The sequence below is a fragment of the Bombus flavifrons genome, chromosome 15 (genome assembly GCF_040668555.2).
Source record: "Bombus flavifrons isolate JBK064 chromosome 15, iyBomFlav1_principal, whole genome shotgun sequence".
Lineage (NCBI taxonomy): Eukaryota > Metazoa > Arthropoda > Insecta > Hymenoptera > Apidae > Bombus > Bombus flavifrons.
Window position 1 is genome coordinate 4195391 of NC_138456.1, and position 24988 is coordinate 4220378.

General features: G+C 34.5%; 1 protein-coding gene across 3 annotated transcripts in view; it reads right to left on the minus strand.

The window, feature by feature from the left end:
- Positions 1–24988, minus strand: part of LOC138187604 (uncharacterized) — a 100435-nt gene that overhangs the window by 66791 nt on the left and 8656 nt on the right. For 2 of the 3 annotated variants that reach the window (XR_011175221.1, XM_069128556.1), the window contains exon 2: positions 3514–4119. Coding sequence is in view for 2 of the 3 variants with exons in the window: in XM_069128556.1 (XP_068984657.1) it covers positions 3514–3544 (31 nt within the window). In the remaining variant the exon portion in view is untranslated. Of the gene's footprint in view, positions 1–3513; positions 4120–15719; positions 15830–24988 lie in introns of all 3 variants that reach the window. The other variant, XM_069128557.1, reaches the window with a different exon arrangement.

The window sequence follows — 24988 nt, forward strand, 5'->3', positions numbered from 1 at the left end:
CTAGATTACTAAATTCCTGCATTTCCAAGTCCCTAGATCCCCAAAACCCTGCACTTCTAAGTCCATGGATTCCTAAATGCGTGCATCTCTAAATCCCTAGATTCCTAAATTCCTACACTAGTAAGTTTCTATGTTTTTAAATTCCTAAATCGTCAAATTTCTAAATTCCAATATTTTTATACTTGCCATATCCCTCTCTTGAAATTCGTATATTTCCAAATTCCTATATTTCTAAGTGTCTAAATTTCTACACTTCTATGTACCTAGATTACTAAATTTCTGCATTTCTAAGTCCCTAGATCCCTACATCCCCTCCACTTCTAAGTCCTTGGATTCCTAAATGCGTGCATCTCTAAATCTCTAGATTCCTAAATTCCTACATCCCTACATCGCTATACACGTCTCTATGTTTCTATATCCTGAAATCCCTAAATTTCTACATTTCTTCGTTTCTACATTTCTGCGTTCTTGCATAAGCAAATTCCTATATCCCTGAATTTCTACATTCCTGTATTCTTCTATTCCCATATTTCTACATGCCTAGATCTCTCTAAATCCCTAAACTCGTACATTTTGAAATTCTCATATTCCTAAATTCCTCTACTTTTCAAGTTTCTACGTTCGAAAAATGCATCAACGCAATAGTGGGATAATTAAATGGAAACACGAGCATCGAATCGTCATCGATATCGATGTTTACGTGCTTAGGGCGAGTTTATCGTGGCGCTTATATCAAGGCCTGCCTGTGATCGACAGTCAGCTCCATTAATCAACGTAAACTCGATTAAGAGTCACGAAGCAACCCTCTTTCGACCCTCTGCGACCCTCCTGCTGGTCGAACCCCGAGGGCACGCTGCGTTTAGGGGTTGAAACCAACGGCCACAGCTGCTATAATTGAAATCTACGAATTTGCTGAGGTTTAAATTGTATATAGGAAGGTTTAGAATATATCGGGTGAAATTGGTCGAGAGATTACTCTTGGCACAGCAATTTTCAGTTCATCAGGATACCTAAAATTCGCTAAAATTGTCCATCCCTTTATTTTTCTTTTTACACAAGTTCTCTGATAGTCCGGAAATTTGTTTTTGCATAGATGTAGAAATTATTGATCGTAAACTAATTAAGGGATTATTTTTCGTCTAACGAGAATTTTATTCGGAAAATACATCAGGATGTCCAAAAATTAGACGAAATTGTAGAAAATCTTTCTTTACTGATTTTTGGAGAAATCCTTTGATGATTAGAATACTAGTCTTACAGAGGTTTAGATCCTATTGGTTAAAATCAATCAGAAAGTTATTTTCATTTTAGTAAGGAAGTTTGAGAGAAATGATAAAAAATGTAGAATTTTTGTTTCATATTTTCAATCGAATTCAATTTGAAGTGTAAATGATCGATAATTAATATCGATATTATTGGAAGACGAACGAATAACGAACAAAGAAAGAAAGTAAATTTCTTTCCATTTTATTTGCATCTTAAATCCTCATCATAATTTTTATTCGAAATGAGAATCGCTGATATGCGATAGTGAACGTCGTTATTATTTTACCAGAGGAATGATAGAACAGATACATAATAAGTAGGCAAAAGCATGCGAATATCGTTTCTGTTTCGAATCGAACTCGATTTGAAAGGATATAGGATAATGGACATTAGGTTATTCAAATGTTAGTAGGAAATTGTGTATTTCTAGGAATTGGTTAGAGGGAATCACGTACTTCCGTTTCCATTTCGCGAAATTATCAGAAAATAATCAACTGCGACCGGTTGGATCCGCATTGCGTTGGTTCATGAATGTGCATGAACTCGTACGTAATGAAACGTCGTTATTGATTACTGATAATCCAATCAGCGGCATGTATTACTCCTCGGCATGTCGATTAAATGGTATTAATTAATCCAAAGATAGAAAGAGAAACCGAGATGATCTTAACGAACCTGGTTCTCTGGTTTCGAAATCTCTTGCTCCCTTCTAAAATATCCGCACGATAAACTTTTGAGTAAATAGAAAAATATCAAAACAACTTGTTTGATTATGCTAACTAAAATCATAAAACTTGCTCCAAGATAAATAAATAAGAAGATAGGAAAATAAATAAATAGGAAGATAGGAAAGTAAAAAAAGAATTAGAAGACGGTAGAGGCGACTTCTCTGGAATATTTTCGAATATTTTCATTCTAGTTTTTCTTTATAGTAAGAATGGAAAGATAATAATAAAATTGGACGTTTCTTCAACGTCAAAAAACGAAGGCAGACAGAGAATCAGAAATAGCTGTAGTTGAATAATTCCGTTTGCAGGAAAAATTGTGTAGAATTCTCGAGCGAAGGAAATCAAGACAAACGGTAGAAAACAAGGGAACGTTGAAGTTGAAATCGTATCATCTGATCTCGAAACAGTAGTCACGTCTCGTATGTTTCTGCCAACGTTTCGTAAACAGAGGAGTTTGCTTCATCGGAGTTTGCCTGAATATTTGGCTAACGAGCGAGAGTATGTCAACGAAGTCTGATGAGGCAAACTGCGACGATCGTAGCTTGTCGACGAGGAAACGTGGCCATATTCCGGAAATCAATAACAGCGAAACAATTAAGAACGAGTTGAATAGCAAGCAACTGCGCGTCCTTTTCTCCATTTAAAATTGATTAAAAAAGAAACAGAAGAAAAACATGTAATATAATTGCCCTTATCGCTAACAATCTGATGCCACTTTAAATAAAATAAATAATAAGAGCAACGATTGTCCCTTTTATCTTCGTGTATTCTATCGTTGCAATTCTTGCACTCGACGTCCAAGGTTTTTTTTTTTTAATTAAAGATAAAAATTATTACAAATAAAGTAGAATAATTGAAGTATAAAACGTTAGAGAAAAACATTTTTCCAAATAAAAAATATATGCAAAAATATGTAATTCAAGAAAGATACAAACTGTTGTCAAAATACCGTAGAATTAAAAAAAAGCAAAGGTTCTATGAATTTTTTTAAACTCTTCAAAAACACGAGATTCCAAAATGGAAAATTACATTACGCTGGTAGTTTCACGTATATCTCTACACCTATATATTCTTTTTTTTTTTTAACGTTCTATTAATCAATGCCTTTGTATTCCACGACTACGTGCTAGTTATTCTCTACGCTTGTGTTTCCACTCGCCATCAGAAGGCAACCTAATTACGAATTCACGTTGTAAATTCAAACAAATTAGCTTTGACAATAAATCTTTCCAAAAAACAATTATACATATTCTAATGACATTTTCCAACAAATAAGTATCATTTTATTTTTATCGTTGCTTACTTTATCCCAAAAACCAACTATTCGACTAATTTATGACAAAACAAAGAAGAAAGTAGAATTTTTACATCATATTCTCCTTCATATTATTTCCATCTATGATATATCTTTCGTTTGATATTCAAAATATCATTTCCACGTTCTGTCAAACCATTCTATGCTCTTTGCGACCGTTGCCACGCGACCATCACCTGGTCAAAAGAACACGATCCAACTCACCTTCCATCGTTATATTATCCCCGAGCTTCATTTCGGTGCTCAGTGTGCTCACTGTTCCGGATGGTCCCACGTTGTTCCAGCCGACTAGCCGTCAATCGAACCTTCCCAAATCGCTCGATGGAGACACGAGCGATTATTCTCTGGAAATGTCACTTTCTCTCCCTCTCCCTCTCTCTCTCTCTCTCTCCCTTTTTCTCTCTATTTCTGTTGCCTGTAAATCGCAGGTATCCAATTACCAGGGACCTCTAGACAATCCCTTTTTTCCCTCCACGAGCTTTCTTCGTCCTCGTTAAGCGACCAACCAACGTGCCGACGATCGCACGCCTTTCCCACGTCATGGTCAACGTGTCGTTGCGAGATTAGACAATCGAATTATCAAAGATTTCGACAAGCTGCTGACACACGGACCAGTCGATGAGTCGCGAGTTCCCTCGGTCACCATCGATCGCGAGCCTTCCGCTTCTTGCAAGGTCATCGTATCTCCTTCGAAATGCAAAATCTTCGCTTTGATTCTGTCGATAGAGCCACGATGGATCTTTGATTCGGTTGTCGTGCAAGAACCAGAGCAGAGTTTACGGACACTTGGTGGAACTGTTCATTGTGGACCTGTGAAAAAAAGAAACGATGTTATATTATATTTATTACATAGAATGATATATATATATTATTATCTTATATTAAAATTAGTGGTTGTTTTTCATTGGAAAGAAGAAATACGTATAGCAAATGGAAAAAGTATTTTGACGTAGAACGGAGATCGTAAGCGTGATCGTTCAATGTCGAGGTCACCTATTTCTGGCTTCTGCATTTGAATCGGTTTTTTGACAATCTGCTTTTCATTATCGCGTTTAGTATTTCATCAGCAAGTATCTTAATATTTATTAAATAAATACGTACACTATCTTCGGAAGATCAACTTTAGTTTCTCTTTGCAAGAAGATAGTAAATTTTGAAATACATTTATAGAATGTCCGAGTCTTAAGAAGGACACGTTTGCGTACGTAAAAGTTAAGAAATGCAATTACAAAGTGAGATTTCAAATTTGAAAATGCAATTTACTTTTTATTCGTGTTACGTATATAAAATAGATGAGTTAGATGGTTTCGATGAAAACAAGTTTCTCATCATCTACAGTTAAAGTACACGAATAAACCATGTCCTCGACACACTTCAGAAAACTTCCTCAAAGGAAGAATATTAGTTTTATTTAAACATTAAGACAGCAGCAAGCCACTAAAACGCCTAGTCCAAATTGATATTCACAGGAGCGTCAAAACTTTGCATGTTCCGCGAGATACGCGTTCCCAAAGAACACACGAGTTCCATAGAATTTTAATACTTCGCCTAGACTTTGTGTAGCGACAATAACGTTAAAGCAGTGCTTAAAAGATCATCTTGCAAACTTTCTTGCGTGCAATCGCGAATCTACCCATTTAAGGGTGCAAAGGCTTAAAAAAGTAGGGTAAATCTAACATTTCTTCTCGCCTACAAATATTTGCTAAAGGATCAAGATTTTTATAGCAAATTTCCAACTACATTTGAACTCTGTATCACATAAAATTAGAAAATGACGGTGGTGAAAACAGATTATCCTCGATGTAGCATAAAACTTTTTCACAGCTTGGAAAAATGAAGAAACGGCGGCTTGTCAAGGAAAACATTTGATTTCACGCTGACGAAAAGCAACTTTAAACATTTGAAAAAATTCAGGGAATAACGTTTAAAAATTTCAAGTTAATCCAATGGAGAGTTTCGAAGATCTGCTGAGTAAGGTCGAAAAACATAGTTTCGAGAAAAACGTGTTTGAAGTTTTAAGTTAACCTTCCTCTAAAGTAAAAGAATGCGTTCGTATTCAGCGTTGGAACCTCGCCATTTTTCAAAATTTCAAAGTACCCTTTTACCACGGTATTCTAGATATATACAGCTTTAAAAAGATATAAAAAAGATTTAGATTTCTTGAAGCCGATATGGTTGCATGGCTTCTTAACTGAAAATTCCTAAATGTGGTAATATTCCCAGAGGAACTTTTGACAATATTTGCAGGAAAAGTTAGGATTACGATATTACGTGAACGTATGCAAGTTCGTAAACAGTTTAAATTTATAAAGAAACCTGATAGACATTCTATCAATGAAATCCCTAGAATCCCAAGGTTCTTAGTCAATTAAGCTTCTATAATCAGAAGCTTGCTTATTTATGAAGGAAGAAAGGAAGAAATTGATCTCAGATCCTTTTTATTTTTTTATATACAAAACATGTTTTTAAACTGCTACTAGTGCAATGAATGAGCTACTACAATAAAACGCTACTAAAAGTATCGATAAAAATAGGCCTGTGAAAGAAAGAAACGATGTTATATATACGCGTAAATAAATGAAACAAGACTTTCAAAAATCCGCCACAGTAAAATTTCATTTATCTGAATCGCGTTTGAATATAATTTGTCTGATTTATCGTTTGATCCGAGTACAATTTATCTGGCAAACGAAACAGAACTAATTCAAAGACCACACGTCGAGCGTTCGTTAAAACTTTGCCCCAATAAACACGGCTCTGCCGTATTTTATTTAAAAAGCATAGAAAATTGAAAGTACCGTGTCTGAAAAAGCTTTGAGAATTTTAGATGAAAATTCATCTAAATTCGATGGAGGTCGTAGGTATTACGTTACACCGGTCTTTTATTCATTTCTCATCGATGAGTATCCAGGCAACTGGGCCACAGGAATCCAATGGACTCTCGGTTCGACCAAAAGGCACGGAACCATAATCCAGGCGCTTTGTTCCAAAGGAATTCCGGGAATTTAGTTCGTTCGTCGTGTATATCGACGGGATAAGGTGAATCTGTCCAGGTTTACGTCACGCATCATGCACACACAATTTCTGATGGGTTAGATTGTGCGCACCGCGATGTGCATAATGTTGATAGACGAGGATCGATGCTGCTATTAATAAAAGGGACTTGTAGACGCGTCATCATCGAAAGGGATTTCATGGTACTGCGTCAAATTCTAGTAATTTTCGTTTACCTACGAAACTTGTAAGAAACTCTTATGAATATTCTGCGTTTTATGCCAGAAGTCTAAAAATTCCATTGGCGATGTAACGAGACTCAACTATCGTGATTTTAATCGTAAAGCTTGAAACAAATATGAAAATGTTTATGACAAACTACAGGATATATATTTGTTGTATATATTTGATGGAAATTAGAAAAATAATTAAACGGTCAATTATAAATTACATTAACAAATCTCAATATTCATCGAGGCTAATAGTATACAGGATTAGGGCTGGCTACTCATGTTGTATACTAATTTTATACTAAATATCTTGTAATTTCTGTACACGTGTTCAGATTGATTTCAAACTCGATCGATATAATCACGACAGTGTGTTTTTACAGCGCAAATGAAATTTCCAAATCTTCTGGGCAATACATACGACATGGACATAACACTTTCCTGTGATAAGCGTTCAAATAGAAATTAGACGCGATAGAAAAATTATGCGAAAAATTCTCAAACCCCAAGCACATTTTCTATAATTTTACTTATCCTTGCACATTCGTCATAATATTGCGCTAAGCATATGCACGACTACAATAACCATCAAATCATCACTCGACTGTAAGATCGATGTAATTTTAGTTTCGTCAAAAGAAAGCAACTGTGATCAAACGCTTCTATCGTAAATTTTCTATTTATTTTCTTCGATACACGAAACGAGGCTTTCCTATAAAACAAGCCTATTTTTCGTTTTCATTGATTGTTTGAAAGGCGAAAAAGCAGAAAAACCAGAGGCACAAAGTAACATTTACAGATTATATTTCCCTTTAGGAAATAAGGGAGAAGGGAAGAGCAACATTTACGGTGATATTTTCAGTATTCCGTATACATTTCAACGAACGAGGATCCGAAGCGCGTGTCGCGTAAAATTGGAAAGGCTTTTTCGAGTCGTTAAGTAAATCCTGATAAGCGGAACATCTAACGTGGCTCGTTAAAAGTGTTCCGCTGGTGTTCGAACGATGCTCATCGTTTATTATTTCCGGACGTGACTTCGCTTCCGCTATCGGTTCTCAATGGAAGCGGTTAGAAATATACATTTTGAACCGCTATCGCTTAACGATGATACACGTTTTGCCGTAAGTCGTTGAAGAAAATAAAATATTAAATAAATTTGTTACTTTCGGGGATCGATACTGCTACGTTCTTTGAATTTTTATGTCTCGATAATTCGTAATTTTTGTAAGAGGAATATTATTATTATTGAGAGAAATTTGTGTCGTTAAATGAACTTACAAATTTCCAAAATGAACCCGTTATTTTCTTTGAATTTTTATATCTGAATCTGTATCTCGTTTTAAGAAACAAAAAGATTTTTGATATTTTGAAACAAAACGAAAAATTACTTTATATTATTAACTTTATATTAACGTAATAATTATTTTATTTTTCCTTAAATATGATATATTCGTTAGTGATAAAAAAAATGATTCGAGAAACACAGGAGAGCGAAGAATTTGACAACAAATTTATTTATATGTTAGAATTATAAGAACGAAAGATTTGTAAACTAGTATTCTAACAACATTTCTGACATTCTATTCCATTCTTCCTGATGGAAAGAAAATTCCAGGGACTTTTCTTTAAAATTCAACAATAATTCAGACATAAAATATACGGGGTAATATTTCAATGAAATTCCTTACATTCTACTCTTCGTATCGATTTAATGTCCCCAGAATTTGGGTATTTTTTTTATTAAAAAAATCAGAATAAAGATTTGAAAGGTTTGGCGAACGACGAGCATTTCATCCTTTTTTCTCCCTTGTTTTGGAACGTCCTTTGCAGAATGATAAATATGTTGAATTTCCAGCACACGGTAAAAGCGCTGGAAAATTATGTGATTTTATATCCGACTCTAAAAAATGCTGCCGCAAACCGGCATACATCTCCGCATCGCATAAAATTCGTGGCTATCTTCGCTCGATATCTCCAATTTTTTGAGTCTTTATACATTGACCCAATTCCTCCTCAATACAGTAAAAGCATGGTAATATAATAAAATAGTGTAATAAAAATATAAGTAACAGGAGTTAAAGAAAAATAATAAAATAGAGATGGAATATAATATTCAAGATTTTCTCATTAAAAAATCGCCAATTAACACAAAAATTCCTGGAAGCTCGATCTTCGCTCGATATCTCCAATTTTTTGAGCCTTTATACATTGACCCAATTTCTCCTCAATACAGTAAAAGCATGGTAATATAATAAAATAGTGTAATAAAAATACAAGCAGCAGGAGTTAAAGAAAAGAAAAAGAAAATAGAGATGGAATATAATATTCAAGATCTCATTAAAAAATCGCCAATTAACACAAAAATTCATCGAAGCTGGCGCTATCGAAGCAGGCTCAAACTAACCCGGATTGGATCGCGTTAATTGAGCCAATATTTATTTTTAATCGGCCCCGATAATACGAATCGTCCTACCCTGCAAATCCCTTTAGTGTAACTAACCAAACCTCGATTTCCGCAACACCAACTTTAAAAAATGTCAATCCCGCATAAAATATAGAATTTCGACAATAACTTTTATTTTATCCATACACGATCCTACGTTGAAGTTGAAGAAATAATGCAATTTTTAGATGCGTGTAGCAAGATTTTCGATCAGACCATCGGCTGATTATTCTACGGAAACGTTTAAAGAGATAGGAAGAAAACGAGTTATAGGTTTCACAAACGTCTGTTTCCAGGGGTTTTGCTGTCGAGGTTACGACGGTTAGTCGATGAAATTTTCAACGTGTGTATAACTATTATAAATCTTCGAAATATGTTGCTTAAATTTTCATTACAGGCTGAGATAAAAAAAGCTGTAAAGAATGAACTATGCTTCTACCGACCAATTGCAATTTCCTGGGCAAGTTTTTACACATCTGGTAAACTAATCCTTTTAAATCCTCAAAGAAAGCTTGGTCCAACCTCGAAAAAGTTGTTCCATATTGAAGAGTCTAATATATTGTACATATCTGTATTAATATCAGCTACCGTGCCTTGCTTCTATTTTTTCTAAGAGAAAATTCTTTTGCATAAATTTTAACAACTGCTTAGATAATCCTGTGCCATGGTGTAAGAAGTACCAATATATTTACAAAGTCGAGATATTAATATTTAAAGTTATGTTTAAAAAATTCATATTCGAATAATTTACAACACACAAGTTGCCGCTGTTTCAAATCTCTTTTCTAACACAAAACTGGTGAATCAAAGCTTACGTTATTTTACGTATTCCATGTTGATTTTGATATTTTGCAGGCAAAGTTTATTCTACGAAAAACATTGACATTTGGCTTATCGTCGTTTTTACATAGAATTTGAAATTGTCACTAACTCTATATCAAGTTTAACTCACTTTTGCAAAACTACGACATTGGTACCTCTTACACCAAGTCACAGAATCCTACGACTCTTATTATACCGATCGACGTAAAACCATTAAAACAAATGTAACGCTCGTTTTTCACTCCATTTAAACATCGCGATCGTATCGCTCGATCCACCCTCGACAGTTTCATTTTCTACCACTGGTCGGTGTATCGAAATTCTCAGCTTCTCAATAGACGTACTCCGCGTCCATTGCTCGGGGATCAGAGCTACGAGCACTCTGGCTGTCGTATTCTATGGAACAGGACCAGGAGGACGAGTGGGAATGGTCGTACGGAAGGTTGGAAAAGGAAACAAAATTTCACAAATGTGTTTCCATTTGAAATTTTTTCCACGATCAGTATCAGCCAGCTATTCGCGATACTCGTTCGTGGCATAAGTCGTTAAATAAATCTCTAAATCACCAGCGTCGAGTCTACAGGCATCCCTCGTATTATCAGCGATCCTCGAGCCATCAGCAAGCGTTTGAGACGCGTGTATGTTCACGCACAGAGCGGACCTAGGCATTTCGTGTACTTTAGGGAAGCTTCCCCTGGCTATTTAACCGAAGCTCGTCGAAATTTACGGCGAACTTGGAACGTTTGCGGAATACGAAAAGCGTTCCGCGATATTAGGAGCTACATACATAATAGAAGATGCCGGTAGCTGAATGGAAGACGCTGCTGATACACTGATACACTGTGTTGGAACTTACGTAGTGATTTTACCTCGAAACATAATCCTGAGGGATAGTTATCGACCAGGGTTATTCCTGATGGGTGCACGTACGCGATTTTTGCAAGATTTTCACGTGAGATATGGACATCGTGTATTAGGTTTTATCCGGCGTCTATTAGTACGGATACAATTTTGTACACACTTTTGTCAGAAAGTCCTAAGTAGTACGAATATGGTGACTTTTAAGTTGCACGGGTGTTTTTAGAAAATCGTTCGTACCTGGTAGGTACGTTGTTTTCTTCCATCGTGGAAATACCTTGGTGTTTCTATTACGTGCTTGATATTTCCCAAGTCTGAATCTGATTTGTTATAGCCGTGCTAAAGTCTTTGAAGTTGAAATAAACGAGCATTGTAAATATTGGGTTGGCAACTAAGTGGTTGCGGATTTTGTCATTAGGTGGTAATGACGAAGTCCGCAATCACTTAGTTGCCAACCCAATAGCAGTGTGATGTTGCGGGGAGAATTTGAATTTGAAATGGGCGGAATACTTAACGTTTTCCAGCTCTGAAGCTAATTTGTTATAACCGTGCTAAGATCTTTGAACTCGAAATAAATCAGCATTGTAAATGGCGGTGTAAGGTTGCGGGCAGAATTTGAATTTGAAATGGGGGGAATTTTAGAGAATAATTTTGAGATTGGGGAAGTTCAGATGTTTGGAAATAATAATTAGTGGATTGTGAGTTTGTAAATGAACAGAGGTATAGAAAATATCAAAAGTACAATACTCGTTATAATTTTCATAGGATGAAACAAATCTCCGGGTAGATTTCATCTTTTTAGTTGTATCCATAAAGATATGAATTTATACAAACATCTACAACGTAGAAATTAATCATGCTGCAGCAGAATCAAAGATGGGAATAAAGCGATAACAAGTAATAATTAGACCGTAAATTCTTCGTAGAAATTTACATTTTGATGAACGAGAGACAATAAAACATCGAATTGAGTTTCGTTCGATTTCAGTGCAACATGGCAAATATCGGGTAATTAACGCTCGGTATTCAGAAGTATAATGCATAAAATAACTTCAATATGCTAATTAATTAATATGTTGCATTTTAATATTCTAGCAACGTGAAATGATTATTCATTACACACTCAATGTGAAAATTAAATATCCTCTCATTATCATAGAATTCCACGAACCTTTAATGACCTGAAACCAGCTTGAAAAACAAATTTCAATGATAATTTGTATTTATTAAAACGAATATAAAAGAAGAATGTCAACAAGTGTATAAGATCAAACCTTTCACCTTGGCGCAAACTGATCTTTTTAATCAAATCTCTCTGTTTTTAGCTGTATCCACGACACCTACGAACGAGATTCTTTTAACTAGATTTTGTTATTACTTTCGACGTAAATAAAACCCTACAGGAAAGGATTTCAATGATCCGTAACAATACGCTGTTTCAATCTCGAAATGCCTGACCCGTGACATTAATATAACGAAACTTGAAATTCACGTGCTTACTGTTTCACGACTGTGAAACTCACGGAATTGAACGCTTTGCTTCTATCGAGATATTATAGAAGGATAAAATAAATATTAGGTTGTCCGAAAAGTTTCTTTCGTTTCATAAGGTGATAATAGATGAATGACAATTTCTGTTTTATTTTGTTATATTTCTATTATTATGTTCGTGCATAATTCAATAAACTAATATAAAACAAAAAGCATTGTGCCTATTATTTCCTTATAAAACGAAAGAAACTTTTCGGGCGACCTAATAATAAAAAGCCGCATGATCTGTTATTTGTCGTCAGAGAAGAAAGGAACAACAATGAAATCTTCACCGTACGTTGATATCTTTACAATTTGTACTTTTTAGAATTAAATATATTTCGCTCTGTGAAGAAGTTTTTTTTTAAGTAATTATTAATAGAAATATGTTTCTTCGGGTGGTTCTGTAAAGAAAACACAGACATAAAATTGTGAACTATTTTTACTAAAAATATATTTATTGTTTAGTCAATTTAAGAATTTATTCAAATATAACGTTGTGTATAAAGAATTGAGTTAAAAATTCTAAAAAATTAAACTTTCTCTGCAAAATTTCCATTGAGGATTGAATACTTGTTTCTTATTACTTTTTTTTTAGAAATAACGATTCTCTGGCTAAGAGGATTCTTTTCAATATGCAAATTCCTTCAGCTTTAAAAATCTCTCGGGTTAATATGACCATCGCTGATATCCAAAAAATTCCGACAGAAAATTCCTTCATGAAGTGTTAATTAAAAATTGACTACTTACATCCTACGTTTTTCCTAAAAGCAAAATTCTCAGGACAAAAGAATTCTTCACAATATGCAAATTCCTTCTGCTTTAAAAATCTCTCGAGTTAATATGCCCATCGCTGATATCCAAAAAATTCCAAAAGAAAATTCCTATATAAAGTGTTGATTAAAAATTGACTACTTACATCCTACGTTTTACCTAAAAGCAACATTCTCAGGACAAAAGAATTCTTCGCAATATGCAAATTCCTTCTACCTTTGAAAATCTCTCGAATTAAAATCTCCGCTACTAATTTCCAGGAATTCCCGCGAAATTTCTATCAAAAATTCAGTCCGTTGATATTGCAGCTTTGTTTATACCAATATTCGTTTCTTTATTTCTCTTGAATAAAATTCTTAACTATAGACCATACAAACTGTACACACCCTATCGCTAAAAGTAAACCAAATATAAACGATATGTAATTTTATTATTAACGTATCTTTTTGTTAATATAAATGCGACATTTATTAGATTCTATTAAACATATCCTAATCGCCTAAATACAATACTGAAAGGGTACAACAGTACAGCATGACCTAATTAATTCGTTCAACGTGCTGCAAAAAAGAGGACTCCGGCAATGAAGCTGCAGATTTTCTAAGCTCTGCAAGATATTCGTTTGTACGATCTATTCTATTAGGTTGTCCAAAAAATTTCTTTCGTTTTATGAAGAAATAATAGACGCACAACGTTTTTTGTTTTATATCATTTTGTCGAATTACGTACGATCCATTTTGTTCTTTTGAGATGAACATCGCGACATTTCACACACTTGGTTTCACGTTTGTACGAAGGTACACTGTTGTAAAAAGCACGTTTGCGAAAGAAAGACACCTTTCGGACAACCTAATAGTTCGATACGTTCTGTTCCACCGATCATTCTCACCGTGGACATCAATAACCATGAAAGCTGCACGTGACCTTAAACACGGGATAAAAATGAAAAAAGATACTCTTAACTGACGAAAATCCATCGCGGTATATAAATTTCTTCTGTTTTAAGAATCTGCCAGCCTTAGGAAACCCTTCGTTGGCCCCGAAAAATTTCGTTTAACCCATTTCTTGGCTGGCGAAACCCTGAGAAACCAGAAGTTCCTTTCTCGCTCGCGTGGTAATAACCTCACGGCCGAACAAAGAGTACGAATGGTCGACGTGAAAGGGAAGAAAGGACCTCGATAAAAGTCGCCAAGCATCAAAGAGGAGAAAAGAGGAAAAAAAAGAGAGAAGGAAAGAAAAAATTGCGAGACACGTGTGGTTGAAAAGGCGTGGCCTTGAACCACGACCTCGTTGCTATTCCTTGCGTTTCACGATATTGTACACGGTAAAAAGGATACCACGGGTCAGAGTAGATAAGGAGGGACCTGCTGGCGTAAGAAACCAGTTGGTCTGAGTGAGAACGAAAGAAGAAGAAAGGGATGAGCCAGGGAAGACAGAAGGGAATGAAGCAACCGTAGAAAAAGTAAGGGTTGGAGGATCAAAGTGAGATATTCGGAAACAAAGGTAGATGGAAAGGAAACTAAACGAGAAAAATTGTGACATACGAAAGAGATAAAGGCGGCTGGTATATATCACGAAGGTACAACTTTATTCAGGAATTCTTACGGAAAACATAGGGAAATCTGGTTACACCAGAGCAATAATTTATTTATTGTAAGTAAGTAAGATCAGAATGCATTTCGTGTAATGTCATATTTTTATTGACGCAACTATGGCAATAGGACGTTACTTTAAAATTTATGTCGCCCATCAAAGATTATAACAGCTGCTCTTTTTTTTTATTACACTTTTTATTATCGCTTTTTATTATTACTTTTTATTATAGGTATTTTTTTTTTTTACACTCTGTATGTTTCTACTGTTTTCGATTTTCTACAAACGCAGTCTACTAATGATATTTGCAAATTAGAACCAGTTAGAAGTACGTGATATAACGACCGTTATAGTAATTGCAGGTTAAATAATACGAGTTTGGATGTGCAAATTCCATCTATCGAGGGTTGTTTAACGAAGCATTAAGTATAATTTTGTTCTAACACGCGGAATCCCGCTATATCTCACTTGGATTTGTCGACCATGTATGAAAAGTATGTATCATATATGTAATGTTATGGTAAAAATGTTCGCGAATTGTACGAGATGGAAAATACGTAACTGACTGACTTAAATTTTTCAGATGAAATACGCAAGAGGCAAGGCTCTTTCCAGTACAAATCTTTTAATGAAGCTTGAAAAATTACGGTTGGAATATATTATGAATGCAAATGAAAATGCAAATGAAAATGCAAATGCAGATCCTTTCTTAACTCGTATATAAAATTCAACGATATATATCCACTTTACATGAACGATGATTCGTAGAGGTCTCGGTATTTTTAACTACAATTTCATAAACTTCCCCAATACTTTTTAATACGCGGGCAATTTAAACACAAACGCATTTTACTTCTTATATCGTCACGTTGTACAAATTTAGTTCTTAATTCGGAAATAATTTTAATACGTTATTTCGATCGAAATGTTCAGGCAGTTTCTATAAAGCAACAGATCGGTAACGTTCACTAACGACACAGGATACGATTATAACAGATTATTAAATTATTTGCAATAAAAAAAAAAAGTGAACAAAAAATTGCATCTTTCATAAATAGTTCGTTTCAATCGCATACATAATGTTCATATTTGTATAACATATGTGTGTCACTCGTATAATACGAAGAATATTTTCAGTGTTATATAAGGAATCGACTATACTTTACTGCGAACAGAAGTGTAGGTGCTACATCTGGAGGCAGCCTTTGTTTTCCTGATTCGAAATTTCCTTCCAGAAGATGGAATCCATCCTAGCGGCCTCGAAATTGATCTTTTTCTACGGTTTAAAGACGCCAGATGTGAGAAATATTAAATTAAAAATGATTCAAGAGAGAGGAAGGGAAAAAGAATGGAAGTTGTAAAAAGTTCGAAGATGAATCTTTTGAGTGAGAATAGAATGATTGTTTGCCTTTAAAATTTCTTCCTCTCTGTTCTACCTTTTATAACATAAAATGAAGTTCTGAGAATTGGATACACAGATTGTTCTTGTGAGGCACTGATGGAACTTTCCAGACGAGTACTATACTTCGTTTTTCCTTAACCCATTATGAATCCAAGTTTCATTTTCAATCTTTTTCAATCGATTTACACTATCGTTATTATGTACATATCGATCATTAATTAATATCGTGGCTATGAAAGAGAGTTTCAAGGATTCGCTTAATATTTTCCTCGTGGCTGTTTCTTCTACCTACATTTTACAATTTTATAAAATTTGCGATATTACGATAAATCCTTGGTTGGTCCTTATATGAGTGAAACAAACGTATATCCAAACAATATTCAAACTCAGTTGCCACGAAAACGAAAAATCGAAAGCGTAAAAATATTTTCTTCTACATTCCCGGCTTATTGTTTTAAGTAGAATCGGACGCTTTCCAGGCTGACTTTGATTACAAAGACGTGTTATACGTTTCAGTCATAGATAACGTTGCGTACGCGTGAGTGGGTGAAAAACACGAGGAAAGGACGGTCGTTTTCGCGTGAGATTGTACGTGGCGCGTGAAAATCACTGCGCGTGGTAATTTATAGGTAGAAGCCGAGTGTAAGCCACTTCGCCACCAGGCACTCGTTTGTTTGAATTTCTTTTGACGGGCATACGCGCAAAGACGAGCAGCCAAGCGTGGCCACTCCAGGGGTTTTCATGAATTTTAATGCTGTTTAGCACTGCAAATCGGACCAGTTATACCAGTGGAAATCGTGCTACCAACGAAAACCGGATTGCCTGACAAGCAGCACTATTTCCTACCTTTTTTTTTCCCCTTGCAATTTCTGTCTCCACGGAAAAGCAAATGTTACGTTTAAGCATACGTTCCTTTCTGAACGATGTGTTCAGTTGGTGGTATTTGAAGGTTTTGTGGAGTAATTTTTCCTCTGGAAAATCGCTCGTGTTTTATTTCGAGGAAGAAAATGTCAAATATTACGTAAAGAGGAGAAATTAAGCGAGTGTTTTATTTATCGAACAGGTTTACGAATCTATGTCGAGAATGATAGTTAGTGTTGTAGAGAATTATTATATAGTGTTGTAGAGAGTTATTATATAACTTTATCATACTTTCTAATTAATTCTCGCCTCGTTATTTTGTGAGTTTTATTGTTTGCTTTTTAATCTACCAAAATACACGCTATCCTTGTTTTTACATTTTTTACATTTATCCTAAAAATCTCTTGTACGTAATTCCTATTTTCCCATCATTTTTACTTCCTTAATTTTCCTCCGGTCTTAAAACGGACATTTTACGGCTTCGTGAAACGATGAAAGCGACAACTTATATAATAACATTGGCAACGCGGTTGAGATACGCGCGATCGCCTAATATTTGCTGAACAAGGTTGATAAACGCCAATGAAACGTTATTAGAATCGCGAGTTGGTGCTACGTATCGCAAACACATATCAAACAAATTGCGAATAAAATTGACCGCGGCCAGTTCAGACAATTAAATAGAAGCAAACATACCAACAATTAACGTCAATTTCCATGCAAATTTGCGATATTCTCAAACATTTCATAGCGTCGCGTATTCATAAAGGTTCATAGGAAATATACATATGTACATAATAATTATAGCGAGGATATTTATTGAAATTCAGCTTCGTTTAACTTATTAAATGTTATGAACTGTGGTTTACTTTGAATACGTTAGATATTTTTTCATATTGCGTGCATTCTGTATTTTTTGTATTATCGTATATATAGTGAAGTATAGTAACACATAATATATATATATATATATATATATATATATATATATATATATATTATTAAATATATTATATATATATTATAATATATAATATATTATTAAATAAAATAAATATTATAATATATATATATATATGTATATATATTACAATATTTATTTTGTATTACTTTTATACTCATATGAATGCATAAAAATACCAGGTGTAATAATAATCTTAACTATGCGTATCTAGAGCTGACGAAATTACTTTATGTGCATAGAGTACTTGTGTTACACGAAACATCTTGAAATTTCAATAATGTCGTAATAAAACACGACTCTCTTAAATTTGTAACGACGCGATTTATCAGAAATACGTGATGGTTGAATACGTTGAATTTACGTTGAAATACTAGAGTTACGGAAGTCTGAAGCTGCTAAAGATATCCCGTTGCAAGTTGAAACACACCCGATAATACCAAGAGCTACACGAAACCAAAATTTGCATTTCTCAGTTATTCTCGACTCTCATAACTTTGGATTAATTTCTAATTACCGCATCTCCATAATTCCGTTATCCCTAAAATGCAAGTTAACTTCACCCTGATAAGTGAAGATGATGTCTGTGATGCATCCTTTGGAAAAACAGAATGTGTCCTTGGATATAGTTGAGACTTATATTAAACGCGTCGATTCGTTTAATAAAGAGACGAGTGATAAAATTGTAATAGTCAGTTATATTAAAATCACTGTAACTATTAGGTTGTCCGGAAACTTTCTTTCGTTTTATGAGGAAATAATAGACGCACTACGTTTTTTGTTTTATATTATTTTGTCGAATTATGTACGAACCATTTTATTCTGTTGAGACAAACACCGCGACATTTCATAGACTTGGTTTCACGTTTGTCGTAATACTCGCTAATTACTCTACCATTGAACTGTCCTAGAGAGCACGTTCGTCTATTTATACCTACAGTTGTTATTATAAAAAGTAACTCCGGTTGACGATCACAAATAACGGCGATAATATTTTGTCCGGAGTTCGTTTACCTTTGAACCTAGGAAACGAAAACAACGTTGGTATTCCAAGGCACAATAATATTCAAATCTTCCGTTGATTCATGTGCCGCTACATAGTATTTTATAATATTTTTTATAGCATTTTATAGTAACTTACAAATATACAATAATTTTTGTGAATATTTTTAGAATAAATTTTGTGATACACGATAATTATGGAAGTATATATATTGAATATATGAAATCTTTATAGTTTAAGGTATCGCATAAGATCTTGCAGATTTATTTAATCCTTCGTAAGTGCATCGACGATTATGAACAGAGGTGTGTATATAAAAATGTAATATTAATATTTAATAGTATGTGCAAAATAAGAAACATTGCTGGTGTAGCAGGAAAAGCTAAGAGCAAGGAGAAAATTCTGAGAAATCGTAATTTCCTGGAAACCTAATTTTCAAACGTAAAAAGATGTTCGACAAAGAAACCAGAAGGCGCCTCGAGTGGCTGTCTCAAGTGTGTGGAGTGAAACGTAAGTAGCAAAGGCTTGTATCTATCCCTTTGTTGGTGATCTAGTTAGAAAGTTATCTTCACCTTCTTTCGTGTATCATTTTCTCTGGTTCAAATATATGAATTTCTTTTCCTCTAAATATAAGTACGCATTTGTCTTCTTTCAAGGTCGAAGCACAGGTGCATATTCCTGCAACAAAAGCAATAATGCTTCGCATATTGCCAACTACTTCCAAGAAATCTTTCAGTTTCCTTCCTATAGCATTCATTCGCAAGAGATAATGGTACAGTCTTAGGAAACTTCCTTTCGTAGTATTAGGTCGTCCGGAAAGTTTCTTTCGTTTTATAAGGAAACAATGGATGCACAACATCTTCCGTTTTACATTATTTTATTGAATTACGTATGATCCATTTTGTTCTATCAAAATAAAGATCACAACGTTCGACAGATTAGGTTTCATGTTTGTATAAAGATGCGTCGTTGTAAAAGACGTGTCTGTAAAAGAAAGACACTTTTCGGACAACCCTATACATATTCTATGTACATATATTGGGTTGGCAACTAAGTGATTGCGGATTTTATCATTAGGTGGTAATGACAAAACCCGCAATCACTTAGTTGCCAACCAGTTTTGCAAGGGAATTTTTGATACATCCAATGGACGATAGTTGCAAGTTTTGTATCGCACACCTTTAAAGCATAACATTTTTTATTGATGAAATACTCGTTGAGGAAGTTAACAAAGTATGTAAAATTATACTGAACGCTACCTCGTTCATTACAATTCCATCTTTCAAATTCAAGAATAAGAAATTATCCAAGAAATAGTGCACGAATATCATTGCGTATCGTTGTTCGCTCGAAGAAATGAGAAACGGGAGGAACTTTTTCCTAAGGAAATCTTCTTCAAACTATATGTATATCTATATATAAAACTGTTTCTATTCCATCGTTCAAAGCCAAAAATAAAAAATTGTTCAGAAGGAACTGTTCTGCTTGTGTGCAACCATCTGCAACGAAAGAAAAAGAAGAAGAAAGACAATGAACAGAAGAAACTCTTTCTCTCTGCAGACTTGAGAAAACTACGCTTAAATTCCCAGACAAGAACAGAGTGTAATGAATAGCAAATTAAGAAAAGTTGTCGAGTTATATAGAGTTGCTTGATCTCGTCATCGGTGTTGCACGTTCTCATGCATCTCAGAGCACGTATATTACTTCGTCATTTGCATCCAGCAAAGGTATGGATCGTAACGCTGTCACGAAACGCGGAAGAATACCGTGGATGGAATTTCTAAGCGAAATTCTCGACCAACCCAACTCTCACTCTCTCTCTCTCTCTCTCTCTCTTTCTCTATTTATCTATCTGTCTATCTCTATCTCTATCTCGTTCTATCTGTTTCTCCTGCTCGATGCTGCGCATGATACTGTGATAATACAGCTACTCCTGTAACTCGAGAGAAAAACATCCGCTCGATCCAACTTTTCTCCGGTTAACGTTATCTTTGGGATCCATCGTCCAGGTGGAACGATAGACTAGTCGAGTTTCTGAAATGGGAATTCGATACGCTGGAATTCCGTCATTCGAGGCACCATTAACGACTATCCAAACATTTTATCAGTTCGATGAGTTTTCTTCTGTTTCTTCCTTATCTTTGTCTTTTTTTCCTCTTCTTCTTTAAACGAAATAAAAAAAAAACACTGCACGTTTTCTATTATTTTAAGAATATTGGCTTTCCATGAATATTATCGGATGATTAAATTTACGATAACACTGATAATTAGACCGTAGATTTTGATGCATTTATGGGACGATTGAAAATGCAGAAATGCATAGAATGATATGAAAAAGTATGTACGGTATCTAAAATTTAGCACATGTTATGAACGACGCTAAACGAATATTGAAAAACGGACGTGCGAGATATTTTCAAGGAGATAGAGAGATAAGCAGATGGTATATTAAAATAATATTCCTGGGAAAGATATTGCTGAAAAGTTTAAACTAAAGAAAATTCTATATTGATTAGTAATTGATTGGAAATCAATTTTTCTAACTAAATTAAAATAAGGTAAAGATTAATTTAGGAAGATTAGAAAAATCTTTCACGCGCGATTACGAGTTAATTTATAAATTATTCAACAATTTAAAAGAATTTTCTAGCACTATATCAATGATGCATCAAGCGTATCGATGTCATCCTATGTATATTGGCCGACGTTCTACCTTTTTAATTATATTCTCGAAAATATGCATTTACATAAAAGTCCGCAGTCCGCTAATGATTTATTAAAAAAGAAAATTTCCACTCCTTCAACGAGGAAAGTTTAGTTAATCCAATTACAGAAAGAGGTTCCAAACACTCGACCTTGAGCCGAGCGCATATCCGTCGGAGGCTTATCGAGCCACGTCTGACCTCGCACGGATCAAACTACTAGCCTCGAGGATCCTTCACCGTCACGTCGAGCTTTTCATCTTTCGCGTCTTATTGTTAATCTCTAAAGGCTGGTTCAGACACGACCAGTACAGCAGACGAGTAGCAAGGAATTTAGTAACTTGCCGTGACTGAACACCAAGATTTTAACGCGATAGTCGAGTAAGACATTCCAGTAGCTGAGGCAAAAAGCAATTAACGTTAGTGAAATGTCGCGTGTGAACACTAAAATTTAGTCAGACAGTTTAGAGAAACGTCGTTCCAAATTTTTAGATTTCTTGGTCAAATAGGCCAACAGCTGGTCGCTGATTGGAATGTACATTATTTTAAACCAGGATGCTCGATGATCGTATGGAATAGTATACAAATTACTTTTCAGGTAACTTTAAATATTTTTTGAAAACAACAAAGAGGTAGATTTTCGAAAGGATTGAAGAACATAAATAAAATCGTTAAATTCTCCGTTTCTGTCAAATATTAATTTATATTAACGCGGCATTTAATTTATATTAATCTAAACATCACAACTATTCTGTGACAAATTTTACAAGTCTCGGTACAATGGAACATATCTTTGGGTAAAAAATTTTCATTGGGAATAACAATTATAAAAGATAAAAATTTCTTTCATTATCGGTAGTTGTTATCGGTTAGTTTGATTATCAGTAACCAATATAAATGTCTGGAATTTTTTTTGTTATCTAGTAACTATTATCGATGATCCGAATTTTATTTTGGTTACCGATAATCATTATCGATAAGGAAAAATTTGGTTGGTTATCGCTAAGCAATATCGATGATATTGGCCGTGTGTGAACCAGTTTTAAAAGAAAGTACTCACCCTCTCGCGAAACAAAATTACATCGTAGAGTAGACGCACGTACACGATGCTTGCGTCAAAGAACGAATAGTTTTTTTTCTTTGTTTTGACATTTGCCACCGGCAAATAGGCGGCCGACTGACGTAATTCATTGATAATTGAACGGAATTCGATCGGCTGCCCCCCGTAGAGCGTCATACTAACAGCGGATTACATTCTCGCATTCGTCGTTTTATTTTTCATCCGATCGAACAGAGATTGTCTCTGGAATTAAAAGAAACGTAGGTTGATGAAAGTCAATCGCGGACTGTTCTATTTTCGAACGAGAGTTTGTATCTATGCATCTACACGGAATTTCAAAATGCATAAATTGTACAAAAAATATACGATATTCTTAGATTTCACTCCTTTAGAAACGTTTCTTTAGCAATTTTCCGCGATCTTATTTCTTCGGGAATTTCTCTTCAGAAGTCCGTCTGTTCATAAAAATTGCGTAAAGATCGGAGATTAAATAGTCTGCTCGAATGGTTGTGAATCGAAAAGCTCAGTAGAATATTTTCGCAAATTTGTGACCTTAAATGGGAAGAGAAAAATTGCTAAATCTTGCTGGAAAAATATTGCTAATTGTATGGCTGTGTAGATAAACTTTAGATTAGTATTTTTAATCTGGAAATAGCTGGAGAAAAAGGAAGAATTCTTAATTTGTCGAATTAAGAAGATAGTGGATGAATTATTTTTTCTGAATGCTTTATGATAATTCCCTTCTGTTCATTGTAATTCCAGGCAATTTTAAAATAATTTTTATTCTACGTTAACTTATAAATTCGTTCTTACTCGTCCAGGCTTTGCGATATTTTCGCTGACAGTGGAATTTCTCTCATAGCTTCCTAAAATGCGTTCATTATCCAGGGAAGCAGTAATTACGTATAAACAAAGGATACGGTCTGATTAAAGGATGACTTTAATATTCATAAATCTAATAGGCAAAAATGGTATCTGCGTGATTATTCAATTAGAAGTTTGAGAGCTCCGTTTTAATCCGAATTGCTTGCAGATAAAATTGGATTAAACGGAAAAGATAAAGAAAAAGAAAGTACAGTGAAAAATATTAAAGGAAGAATTAATGAAAATGATCGCTACCGTATCATATCGCAAGGAAACTCTATTCGATCGTAATGCAAGACTTCCAAGTTAATTAAAGTAATAATTAATATAAAAAATAGCAGTAAGTGTTATCAATCTAAAAATTTATCAAAAGAAAAATACGGTCTTCGCTGTGAAGACTTCATTTCTAATTTTGAACAATCATCCTTTATTCCTTTTCACTGCAGAGAAAAATCCACATTAACTTTCTATTGACTATGTTTCGAACGAAATCAAACAGACGATTTCTATCCTTTTCTATCTAAAAATGATCTTTCTGTCTTCTTTAGAAAAAGATTCCTAAGAAAAAGCCGCAACAAATATCAACGTAAAATTTCATTAGAATCTTCCACCAAGACATAAATTTGTCAAAAATAGAATACAATCTTCTCTTAAAATACACGCGTTTAATTAAAAAAAAATCAATGTCCATTAAATTTCAAAAGGAAAATTACTGTATTTTCAGTAAAAAGTATGCAAGACACTAATCAGTGCCCTGTGTTACCAAACCACACATTTCCACATAGAAAAAAGCAATCTCTAGAAAAAAAGGAAGCTTCCAGTTCTAAAAAACCAACCCAAATTCTGCTTCATCTCGGCGAAAAACTGACACCGACGTTTCATCCAATAAATTTCAAAGAAGACCGAGAAAACAATATCATTCCTCTTCCACTCTCAAAGATAGTCATTCCATTTCCTCGAAACCAACAGAAATGAGAATAGATAAAAATGTCGTGTCATCGATCAGCCCCCGTTCTCGGCTATAGCCACTTTTATTATAAATCGATACGTCATACAAAGGACACGAAAGACGACGATGAAGAAGAAACGCGAAAGATCTTCGAGATGGATGAGCTGCTTCCTTTCGAGGGCTCCAACATATCTCCGTAAGATCGTCGCCACTACAAACAATCCTTTGGTTACGCAAACGAAAACCGAAAGGATGGCGAGATAAATCACGACGACGTAATATTCCGGCCGATTCAGCACAGTCAGTAAAATATTATGTAAAATGTAAGCGACGTTGCTTGACATGATCGAGAAGATCACAGAAAATGTAAGAGAAATTCTTCCCTATGATTCTTATCCTACGAGATACGAGGTTCGAACGACTTTCGTAAAATGAAAATTTATGGAAAATTAGGAATATTTTAATAATTGGAAAATAGTTCTCGACTTATTCTTCACGTCACGGAAAATCCAAGAAAGACTGAGAGAAGTTCTTCCCTACGATTCTTGTCTACTTTCATCGGATTACGAGATACGAGGTTCGAACGACTTTCGTGAAATAACAATTTTTGAAAAATTAGGAATATTTTGACAA